The following is a 13,000-nucleotide window of genomic DNA, read 5'->3' as shown; positions in this document are numbered from 1 at the left end:
TGGCTAACATATGGTCAAATATGGAGGATGTTCCATGTGTACTTGAGAAAAATATATATTCGGCGCTTTTGGAGTAGTGTGTTCCATATACATCTGTTAGGGCTACTTAGTTTATAGTGTGGTTTAAGCCCTCTTCCTCCTTGTTGACCTTCTGCTTAAAGGTTCTATTCATTATTTAAAGTGGAATATTGAATTCTCCAACTATTACTGTAGAGAACTGTCTATTTCTCCTTTCAGTTCTGTAATTGTTTACTTTATATATTTAAGGTCGGTGTTGTTTGGTTTGTTATATCTTCTTGATGAATTGATTCTTCAATCAATATATAAGTCCTCCTTTTGCTTTTTGTAACAATTTTTGACTTAAAGTATATTTTGTCCAATATTATTATAGCTATTCCAGCTCTCTTTGTTTATTATTTCCATAGTTATCTTTTCCCATTCTTTCATTTTCAGTCTATTTCTGTCTTTGGATCTAAAGTGAGTATATTTTCAAAAAAATTTTAACTCCAGTATGATTAACATACAGTGTTATACTAGTTTCAGAGGTACAATATAGTGATTTAGCAATTGTATACATAATGCTCATAATGATGTCTACCCTTAATGTCCTTCATCTGTTTCACCCATCCCTCCCCACCTCAGTTTGGTAACTATCAGTTTGTTCTCTGTATTCAAGTATCTGGGGTTTTTTTTGTGTCTTTTTTCTTTGTTCATTTGTTTGTTTCTTCAATTCCACATATAAGTGAAATTATATGTTGTTTATCTTTTTCTGACTGACTTATTTAAAGTGAGTCTGTTTTAATCAACATGTTGTATAATGTTTTCTTTTTTTATTTTATTTTTTAAAGTTTATTTTTTTAAAGATTTATTTATTTATTTATTTGACAGATAGCACAAATAGGCAGAGAGGCAGGCAAAGGGAGAGGGAGAAGCAGGCTCCCTGCTGAGCAGGGAGCCTGACGTGGAGCTCTATCCCAGGACTCTGGGATCATGACCTGAGCCAAAGGCAGCCACTTCACTGACTGAGCCACCCAGGTGCCCCAGTATAATGTTTTCTTTATCCATTCTGTTAATATCTTCCTTTTGATTAGAGAGTTAAATCCATGTATATATAAAGTAATTCCTAGTTAGAAAGGACTAACTTCTGACATTTTATTATTTATTCACTGTATGTCTGATAGGTATTTTTTTCCCTCATGGTATTTTTTCCCCTCATTTCCTCAGTTACTGTCTTCCTTTGTATTTGGTTGATTTGTTATAGTGGCACTTCCCTTCTCATTTTTTTGTGTGTATATTCTATTGATATATTTTCTTTGTGGTTACCATGGATTTACATTTGTCATCATGAACTTAAAATAATATAATTTGAATTTATGCCATCTTGTACAATAGCAATACTAAAACTCATCTATATTGCTCTTCCCCTCTACTTTACATTATTGTTGTCACAAGTTACATCATAATAAATTGTGTGCCCTTTAACATAGATGTATAATTTTGTATGTTTGTCTTTGAAATGTGGTAAATAAAAAGTAGAGTAACAAACCAAATATTGCATAATAATGCTGGCTTATGGATTTATCTTTACTGGGGTCTTTATTTCTTCATATGGCGTTGAGTTACGATCTTACTTCCTTTCAGTTTAATCTGAAGGACTCCCATTAGCATTTCCTGTAGGGCAGATCTGTTAATGAACTCCCTCAGCCTCCCCTATTAATAAACACTCTTTGTATGTTCCTTTTGTTTACCACTGAATCTCTTAATTCTGTCTAAATTTTGAAGGACAGTTTTGCTGGGTATGTTGATACTTCTTTACTTTCAACACTTTAAATATGTTATCCCACTGCCTTCTAGCCTCCATGGTTTCTGATGAGAAATTAGTTATTAATCTCATTAAGGATCTCTTCTATGTGACAAGTCACTCTTACTTTCAAGATTCTTTTTGCGGGGGCTATATTTCAAAAGGTTGTTAATAATTTGTAAGTCTCTTTCTGTTGATCATTCTTGGGAGTTTGTTGAGTCCTTTGGATTTGTAGGTGCATGTCTTCCATCAAAATTGGGACTGTCATGGCTGTTATTTCTTCAAATGTTATTTCTGCTTCCTCTTCTGTCTCTTGTCTTTCTGGGACTCCCATAATGTATATGTTGGTCTAGTTAATGGTGTCCCATAGTTTTCAAATAGGGTCTGTTCACTTTTCTTCATGTTCTTTTTGGTGTTCAGTTTCAATAATTTTACATGTTTTTCTTCTAGCTTGCTGATTCTTTGTTCTTCCTACTCTGCATCTGTTGTTGGATACTTGGAAAATCATCCATTTTTGTTATTGTACTTTTTTAGCTCCAGAATTTGTTTGATTCCTTTTACTAATTTCTTTCTCTTTAATTGATATTCTTTTGATTTATACATTGTTTTTCTGGTTTCCTGTAGACTTTTTTCATGTTTTTCTTCAGCACTGTAAGGATATTTAGGATAGTTATTTTAAAGTGTTTGCCTTATAAATCTGATATCTGGGGTTCCTCAGGAATGGTTTCTGCTAATTTGTATGTTCCTTTGGTTAGGCCATACTTTCCTGGTTTTTGTTTGTTGGCTTGTTTTTTGTTTTGTTTTGTTTTTGTAGGCCTTGTGATATTTTGTTGTTGTTGGAAGTTGGGCATATGCGTATATGGTAACTCTGGAAGTCAGATTCTACCCCTTCCTGAAGCCTTGCTGCTTTTTTAACTGTTGGAGGCTGTGGTAGTCTGTTTAGATAATCTTCCAATCTACATTTGTTAGAGTGTAAGGTCACTTGTATAAGGTCACTGAGGTTTCTATCCTTTAGCTTTTGTTCACCTCACATTGCCTCACAGTTATCCCTGAATGGCAGGAGCCAAAATAAACAGACAAAACACAAAGAAGCAAAAAAAAAAAAAAAATACATCTACAGACACAAAACAAATCCCTCTCCCAGTCTTTGTATTGACTCTGTGCTAAGACACTCCTTCAATAATTAGCCATATTTGCCCTGAGCTCAGAGCTCAGCCAGGGGTAAAACTTCGGGTCTTCTTTTCTCTTTTCTGAGCATGCATCTTTCTCTGAGCCTCTCTATGGCTTTCTAAACTCTCCCAAATCAGTAGGTATTTTTGAAAGTCCTAATGTCCCCAAGAATCTCCCAAGGCTTTTGCTCCCATGTCTGAGGCATTCTGTTGTATATCTCAACCAATAATCTTTTGTCCCACACATCTGTGGTTTGTTAGTTTACCTTGTGGTATTTTTGAGCCATTTATCCAGTCTTTGTTCCCAGTTAGATCAAATAGACACATTCACTTTGCATCATTCCTTCAGGTAGCCCTCAGATAAATTAGAATAGACCCACATATTAATTTACTGTAAAGTCTGTTCTGCTTCCTCCCAAACCAGGAACCAGCATCTCCAGCTGGGAATATGGGCTACTGCCATTCTAAGAATATCACTGCTTTAAGATTCAGTCTTTGAAATGGTTAGCTTTCTGGAGACAGTGTGGGGAAGGGCAAGTGAAAACTCCATAAAACTTTTGTCCCATTTTTAACTTGCTTTTATTTTTTAGCTCATTATTTGCTTGGTTGTTGTAAACCTTTGAATGCATTCCATAGTTTTTCTAACATTGGTTCTGAGAGTTTCTGCTTTCTTTTTGATATTTCTGCCAGGGCAAGAGTGCTTGGAGCTGCGTACTCTATTATTTTCCTCATGTCACTCATCACCTTTAGTTTTAAATGATAGCTTTACTGTATATATGTTTCTGTGTTGGCAGGTGTTTTTGTTTGTTCGTTTGTTTCTTTGAGGACTTTGAATTGTTTTCTCACTGTCTCTGGCATCTATTATTTCTGAAGAAAAGTCAGTTAATTTTATTGAGGTCTCTTGAAAACGAGGAGTGGTTTTTCTCTTGTGTCTAAGATTTTCTTGTTTTCAGCTCTCAGTATTTTTACTGTATGTCTGTTTGTGGATTTATACATATACAATACTTGGTGATTGTTGAGCTTCACAGATGTTTAGATTAATTTTTTCAGGATTTTTGGGTAGTTTTCAGTCATTATTTCTTTGAATTTTTCTTCTATTTTTATTCTCTTGCCTGTTCTTCTGGTAGTCCCATTATGCTTATGTTGGTGCATTTTGTGGTGTCCACATTTCTCTGGGGCTGTTAACTTTTTTGTTATTCTTTTTTTCTTGATTTATCTTTGTTTTTTCTTATTTTTGTCATCTTGTATTAAGTATTCAGCTACGCTAGTGAATTTTTTGGTGCTCTTCATTTTGTTTATTTTGCTTTTTAACACCAGGATTTCCATTTCCATTTGGATGTTTTAAAATAATTTATATCACTTTATTGGCATTTTTTTTATTGGATGAGACCTTGTCATCTTATCTTTTTTTGTTTTTTTTAATGATAGGGTATATTTTAAAGAATGGTTTTGTTTAGTTATTTCTATTGCCTGCTTCCTTTCCTCTTTTTTTGCATGTTGTAATTTTTTGTTGGAAAATGGACATTTAAAATTGTATATGATAGCAGTTTTGGATACTGATTCCTTACTACCCTATCCTCAGGGATGTCTGCTTATTTGTTTTTTAGTGGTTTGGCTGGACCATTTTACTAAAGTCCATTTCTCCTGCTTTTCAGAAAGCCAGACTTGGACATTTGCACATTCACCATGGGATCATAGTGATTTTAGCAGAGATCTCTCTCACTGTCTCTTCTCTTGATCTCTCTATTAATGTCTGTCATTGTTGGTATCACGCCCAGCTGTTGCTCATTAGAAATTGCTAGCTGATTTTTCTATTTTTTTTGACAATGTCCTGGGATACAGATTACTTTACAGTTTGGTCAGATTAAATGTGACCTCTGTCAGGTTGGTTTTTTTTTTTTAACTGTGGTAAAGTACACATAACATAAGATTTACAATCTTTACCATTTTTTAAAAAAGATTTTATTTATTTATTTGTCAGAGAGAGAGCACGCACAAGCAGGGGGAGTGGCAGGCAGAGGGAGAAGCAGGCTCCCTGCTGAGCAAGAAGTCCGATGCTGAACCTGATCCCAAGACCCTGGGATCATGACCTGAGCCGAAGGCAGATGCTTAACCGACCAAGCCCCCCAGCCATCCCAGTCTTTACCATTTTTAAGTATACAGTTCAGTAGTGTTAAGTATAGTCACATTACCGTGCAGCCAGTATCCAGAACTTTTTCATCTTTCAAACATGAATCTGTACTCATTAAACAACTCTGTCATTTTCCCTCCCTGGCATCTACCATTCTTTCTGTTTTTATGAGTTTGATTACTCTAGATATCTCATACAAAAGGAATCATACAGTATTTTTAGTTTTTGAAGCTGGCTTATTTTGCTTTACCCAGTGGTCTCAGGTTCCATCCATGTGTTGCATATGTCAAAATTTCCTTCCTTTTTATTTATTTATGTATTTTATTTTTTGGAGAGAGAGAGCACACAAGTGGGGGGTAGGGCTAGAGGAAGAGGGTGAGAGAGAATCTTAAGCAGGCTCCAAGCCCATCACGGAGCCTGACGCAGGGCTCAGTCTCACAACCCTGAGATCATGACCTGAGCCAAAATCAAGAGTCAGATGCTACCCTGGCACCCCAAAATTTCCTTCCTTTTAAAAAAAAATTGTGGTAAAAACCACATAAAATTTACCACTATAAAAATTTTTAAATGTATAGTTCAGTAGTATCAAGTAAATATACATTGCTGTGAAAGGTATACTAGGACTTTGACTTGTAGAAACTGCATGTCTCTGCTCTTTAATTAATTCCTTATTCCCTTTTTACCTAGCCCTTGGTAGCCACCATTCTAGTTTTGTGTGTCCATTAATTTGACTACTTTAGATGCCTCATATAAATGGAATCATATAGTAATTGTCCTTTAGTGACTGGTTTATTTAATTTAGCATAGTTTCCTCAAGGTTCATCCATGTTGTAGCATGTGACAGGATTTCTTTCTTTTTAAAGCTTCGTTGTTTTCTGTTTTATGTATAGGCCCCATTTTTAATCTATTCATCCAACATATAGGTGGTTCTACCTCTAGGCTATTATGAACAGTGCTGGTATGAACATGGGTGTGCAAATATCTCTTCAAGACTCTGCTCTAAGAAGTGAAATTGCTGGATTATAATGGTAGTTACATTTATTTATTTTTATTTTTAAAATTTCTTTAAAGATCTTATTTATTTGAGAGAGAGAGAGAGCACAATAGGGGGGAGGGGCATGGGAGAGGAACAAGCAGACTCCCCGCTGAGTGTATGGCCTGACAAGGGGGTCGATCCCAGGACCCTGAGATCATGACCTGAGCCGAAATCAGACGGCTAACCAACTGAGGACTGAGCCACTCAGGTGCCCCTAGTAGTTGCATTTTTAATGTTTTGAGCAATTAACCACCCCTCCATATGGGTTATATCATTTATAGTCCCCAACAGTTTACAGGGGTTTCAGCTTTCTCATATCCATGCCAGTACTCTTTTTTTCCCCCGTCTCTTTCTTTTTTTTTTTTTTTTAAGATTTATTTATTTATTTGGGAGAGAGAGAGTGCACGCGAGTGTGCATGCATGAGTGAGGGGAGGGGCAAAGGGACAGGAGAAGGAGAGAATCTCAAGCAGACTCTCCAGTGAGTGTGGAGTTGGATGTGGGGCTGGATCCAATGACCCTGAGATCATGAGCTGAGCTGAAATGAAGGGTCAGTTGCTTAACCAACTAAGCCACTCAGGCGCCCTCCTTCTCTCTCTTCCTGTCATTCCTCTGTGTAGGAAATGGAGTGAGAAGTACTTGGAGTGCTTTCTTAGCTGAAAGCCAATATTTTTATTTTCAAAATATTACTCTAGCTACTATAGGGTAATATATGAAGTATGAAATCATGGCTAGACTAGAGTACTGCTTGATGTAAAACCTACTGCTCACTTCTGCAAATAATGAATGTATAGCATTTATGTGGGTATACTCTATTTTTAGATATTATATTTATTTAATACTTTATGAAAATAATCAAAATTAGTTTTATATTTTGGAGAAAATATAGCTTTAGAAAATAACATTAATTTTGAAATAGTTTTAAAATGAATAAAAAAACAGAATTATCTGGAAGAAAAAGCCAACTTTGAAAAACTTGAGGAAAAATTTCATTACAATCAGGGGAACTGAGCATTATCTGAATTTCAAATATTATAAAATTATGTTGATATTTGACAACATCGCAGTGTTGTTCCTTCTTCCCCTAGTGTAGCTATGTGTATACATTTAAAATAGAGGAAATGGTGAAATATCTGCTGTTTGTCCCAACTACTATTTAAGTAAATGAACTCATTTTTTATTCATGTAATTAATAGCTTTTTCATTGTACAATAATTTCTATATTGTAATTTCAATAAGTACATTTCTACATAGATTTTCACATTTAATTGCTTCAAATTCTTAGCTTTTTTACCAGGAAGCTATGATACTTGTTCATTTTCTAAAAAAAGTAAACTGTGACTGGTATTAAAGTTACTGTTTTGTACTAAAATTTTTTTATTTAAGTGAAAACAAAAAATTAAAAACACTACCAATTTTTTACTCTCCTTTTGTAGATTAGTTAAATATAATTCATTTACATTTATTTATTTGATACTTATATTTGATTGTGATATATGTCCTCTGATTTTAGGCCTTTGAAGACAGTTTAATCGAAGCAAGGAAAGAAATTGAAGTATCAGAGAGTAAATATAATGCTGTATCGTTACAGTTGGATAATAAACAGACTGAACTTAAACAAAAGGATATGGATATTACCCTTGTCAGGCAAGTATATTCAATTTTTTAAATTTAACATTATAGTAAAGTCATTAGTTATTCAGAATGGCGACATATATGTTTATTATTAGCACTCTAAAATGACAACAGTATGTCTTCTATGAGGACATATGTTTGTGTATTGAAACTATCTGGAATTACGTATACCAAACTGAGAATAGTTAACTAAGAGAATCAGGGGTTTCACAGGATTGGGAAGAGCATTCTGAAAGAGTAGTCTTGTCTACATTTTTAACAAGGACAGTGCATTCACTCATTGTTTCCTTCTAAAAAATTCCCAGCCAGGTGTTATATAATATTCATTATTCTTCTAATAGGCAATGTATGAGAAATCCAGTTTTGACTTTTTATTTTATTATGTTCTAAATAGTTTGGTTTGTGAGATATTCTTTCGATACCAAAATGGTCAATTTGTAGCACTACTCACAAAGTAGAATTACTTGAAAAAGTTGTTTTTAAGTGTTTTGAAATAATTTATACTACCTAATAACTTACTTCAGTTACTTGTATCAGAAAAAGGTATTAAAATAAATCATAAATATATAAATGTATATGCATGCATATATTATCTGTGTACACATACATACAGATACACGTATGTATGTATGTATGTGCATTTTTTATTTAAACTAGTTAAAATAAATAATACAATCAAAGTTTATCATATACTTCTATAAGCACAATTTCATTTTCTGGTTGTACTATTATATGTTTATATACACACACAAACGTGAGATATTTATATATGTAATATATAAATTCTATGTATTTGTATTATATTCAATAATAATTGTGTGGTTAAAACTTGATATGTATGTATTTTTGTATATGTCTGTATTCAGTACATATTTATATATCTTTATATATATTTAGTACATTGTAAGAGCTATAGATATGTCAGGGCAGGAGTTTTGGTTAGGTAGCAGTTAATGTATATATATTAATTTATTACCTAAGCAAAACTTCACTGTATCACAATTTAAAAATCATCTTATCATAGGGTTGAGGAAAAGTATAAAATTAAGGATGATTGACTGGTTGGCTTATCTATTCATGGTATGATTATTTTTTAAGACTAAAATTCGATAAAGTCAGAAAAGTAATTTTAAATAGTTATAGAATCATACATTTATAAGAAACCTTAAAATTATCATTTATTCCTGTCTTCTTCTCAGTAAGATAATATGCCTTTTAGTATTTGTTTGATACTTTTGGTTTATAAGTTGAGGTACTTTTCAAGGCTGTTCTTTTCACTGTATATCGTTTAAATTTGAACATTGTTTCAGATATTGAGTTGAAATTTGCTTTTTTATAATATCCACCCATTTATCTTGAATCCTTATCTAGAGACTCTCAGGAACAATCTAATCTCTATTCTGTACCATAGATCTTCAAATAAGAGAAGATTATTTTCAAATAATCTTCAAATAATATTTTTACCCATAACTTTATCTTTTCATTAATTGACTACTCTTATTTCTCATAACTTTTCATGTATATATTTCATAGATGTTATACTAGTTTCAGTTGCATTTCTGAATGCATTCCATATCATCAGTATCTATATCATCAATATTTTTCTTAAAATATAGCACCTATAACTGCACAAAATATTCCAATGATGACCTATCTCTTTTAGGGTATGATTTGGATGGAACATGGGATTATTCTAGGATGCATTGCAGTGTTAAGTTCATGGCATTTGAATAATTATGTTTTCTAGTATATTTTCCCCTTTGTGTACTTGAATTTCGTGTATTACAAGAGCTATAAGCTACAGTAAATAAGGCAATAATATCCACAGATGGACATTTGCTTACACAATAGTAAAATAATGGACCATGTGTAAATTTTAAGAGCTTTATTATAAGGACTCATATAGGAGAAGAAAATAGTGCAGAGTTGGAAGTATGGAGCAGAAGAACATGACTCAAACCCTCATTATAGGGTGATAGTTGAGGTATCTACAGTGTTTCTCCTGAGTCGTCTGATTAAGGGTTACCTGTTGGGTATATTATATGTCTCCTTTCCTTTATCAGTTTTATTTCTTGGAGGGGGGTGTTGTTGATTATGATGTACCAGTGTCATTTTATTGAATCTATATATTGTACAAAAGATACACAAAGCCATAATCATGGGAAAAGTATTCTAGGCACTTTCTTATTTGGTTACACTTTTCCTTATTGATGTATGACAGAATTGACGTAGGTTTATTTCTTTATGGGTTTATTTCTTTGGAATTCATGGTCATTTGTATACTTATTGAATATTCATGTCACCCACTGTGATATGCAACATTGTTCTGAACTACCTCAAATGATTTTTACCCTGAGTCAGAGTATAAGTATATAAGCACATATATAATAAGGTAATGTCTATAATGCATATAGAACATCTGAGTATATACTTAGAACTTGCATACTTGCATAAAAGTGCTAGCCAATTAAGTTTCCTAACTAAAATTTTTGCCTGAATAGGTAATGATTCTGTGATTACATGGAGGGTGGGCTAAATGGCTACATGGAGGGTGGGCCAAAGTACATGGACGTGGGCTATTGCTAATGAGTTGGGAATTTTTCTTAGAAATTACTTACAAATTTCCTGGAAAAAATAAAAAAGTCAGGACAGTACAGTCATAATCTGGGTTAGAAATATCATTAAAGTCGGAATCCTGAAATTGGATTAATTATCTGGATTGCTAGTATTCCCAGGGACGTACCAGAAGCAAGTGTAAATTATTTCTGTTAGATGATGTAATAATTCTGTCCTCAAATTATATCCACAGTTTTGCAAACTAATGTCTAGCACATAGTCAGAAATACCAAGTATGTAGTAAGGCAAGATTAAAAATTAAAGACATAAGGACTGGAATTGAAAGGAAAAGACCTGATTATTTGCCTATAATATGATTAATTCACAAAGAAACCTCAACTTATAGAAACATTGTTCAAATTAATAAGTGGGCTTAGCACACTTGGTAGATACCATGTTAGTGAATAAAATTGAGTTACACTTTTGAAGCCAGCAAAAAATGAGGAAATGGACTTAATATATGGAAATAATACAATTTACAATATGAGTAAAAATCTGAAGAGTATGTATAATGAAAGATGTGTATTATCTCTATGCAGAGAACTAAAACATTATTGACAGAAATAAGAGGTCTAATATGTGTGGGGATATACAAAGTTCATGGTTTAGAAGGCTCAGTATGATAAAGATGTTAATTCTCCCCAAATAGATATTGAGATTTAGATTATCAACAACAGGAATCTGTTACTGCCCCCAGACTAGAAGGAGCAAGGAGAGAAGCTGTTGCCAGATCTCTGTGTAAAAAAAAAAAAAAATCTATCCTGGGAGAGAGGCCGCCTATTAGGAGAAGTATCTTTAGACACAGGAACATTGACATTGCCAACTGTGGTTCAGCGGAGAGGGAGTCGGGAAAAGGAATACCTTGACCTTTTTTTCTCATTGACCCTCTAATCACCAGGCAGCACTCCAACTAATCAAATTCAGTCAGAGACAGAGGACAAGGGAGGGACCAGTGAAATGCAGTCTCTAGAGGTCTGCCTCTTAGACTAGAGTACTAGAGAATAGGGTAGAGATGGTGAACATTGGAGAGTATATGGTGCATTCTCCATTACTGCTCTTTTTAGAGCTTTCTTGGCATTTATTGTTTATTAAATTTTTTGGCAAAAAGTTTAGAGTGAACTTCCTTATTTCTTGTTTGGTATCTAGTGAGAGCATCAAATTTACAAGTAAGCCTGAGAAGAATTGACATCTTAGTGATGCCGATCTTCCTGTCCCAGAGGATGGTATGCCATTCCATTTCTTTCAGTACCTTTGTATACTTAGAAGATGTTTTAAGTTTCTAAAGGGTTTTGACATTTGTTGTTAAATTTATCCTAGATAATTTCATGGTTTTGGTACTATTTTAAATGGAATATTTCCTTCCCATATAGTTTCCAACTGATTTTCCTTTTATTGCTTATAGTTTTTTGCTGTACTTGTTTGATGTGCTGTGATTTCACGGGTAGTGTTCACAGTTCTTTTGTTTTTACTGTGAATTTTACTTTTTTGTGTGTAATTTTTTTGCCTTGGATTCAAATTTTTATGAAATTAATATTGCTGTTCTTTATTTTTGTTTACATTTTTATGATAACAAACAAAATAAGTAGATAATTATTTGGTGTAATGATACATATGAATTATTTTAAAAAGGCATGCAGTACACCAAAGTACAAAGAAGATAGAGGAAAAGTATTACACATAAATACAACTCTGGAGAAGTAACACCATTAAAATTTTGTGAGAATCATCTTAGATTTTTCTCAGTTTATATTTATAGGTTGAAGATTAGGTGGGCAGAAGTTTTTAGATAAGAGACTGTATTGAACGTGTTCTCTTAATAAGTAGACTTTAGTTTTTGGTGATATAATGGAACAATAAGACACTGATGTGAAATTGAAGGAATTATTAAATCTCTTCTCTGTAAAAACCACTAACTCTCTCTCTGTCTCTAAAGCTAGGAACAAAATGACATGAAAAACTTTGGAGGTCAATGTCATATTTTTTTAAAACTACATTTTATCTTTATTTCATTTTGACATCCTACTGTGTAATCTTTGGAAAATAGAACATACATTCAACCATTTTAACTCCCCCTGATTTTGCATCTCAAGGCGTGTAACATTTATAACCACAATGACCAAAGACATTTAGGATTAGTCCTATATTTTGCTTCAGTGCTCATCACTAAACTTTTTACTTTTGATGTGTTCATTCCTGTACTCTATTTTGATTCATCTCAGGGGCCCATTTTTATCAGGGCCTTCCCTGTTGCTAGAGTATGCTTTCTCCCCCATTGGTATCAGATTTAGCCATGTGATTTATTTTGACCTGTGGGACAAGAGTGAAAGTAACATATGCCATGTCCTAATGTTTTAAAAGTCATTCCTTGATTTGCCTTTGCTTTTCACCCTCTGCCACCAGAGTGGCATATTTCTAATGCAGTCTGCTGCTGCAGTGTGGGTCTTAGAATAGCGGGAAGCCACCTGTAATGTGAACAAGCAGTAAATCTTTTTTGTAAATTATCAAGATTTTTTTTTAAACTGCAAAATAACCTAGAGAAGCTGCCTCATTTATCCCATGGCCCACTCAGTCCCTTAGATAGCATCACTGTAACTGAAAGATCACCAGATTTATC

General features: G+C 33.5%; 1 protein-coding gene across 5 annotated transcripts in view; it reads left to right on the top strand.

Moving 5' to 3' along the window:
* CNTLN (centlein) overlaps nt 1–13,000 on the top strand; it is a 297,557-nt gene that overhangs the window by 112,467 nt on the left and 172,090 nt on the right. For all 5 annotated transcript variants that reach the window (XM_027616502.2, XM_027616503.2, XM_027616501.2 and 2 more), the window contains exon 6: nt 7,649–7,782. In XM_027616502.2, the coding sequence (XP_027472303.2) occupies nt 7,649–7,782 (134 nt within the window). The remainder of the gene's footprint in view (nt 1–7,648; nt 7,783–13,000) is intronic.

The sequence above is a fragment of the Zalophus californianus genome, chromosome 13, assembly GCF_009762305.2.
Source record: "Zalophus californianus isolate mZalCal1 chromosome 13, mZalCal1.pri.v2, whole genome shotgun sequence".
Taxonomy (NCBI): domain Eukaryota; kingdom Metazoa; phylum Chordata; class Mammalia; order Carnivora; family Otariidae; genus Zalophus; species Zalophus californianus.
This window is presented reverse-complemented; position numbering and strand designations above follow the sequence as displayed.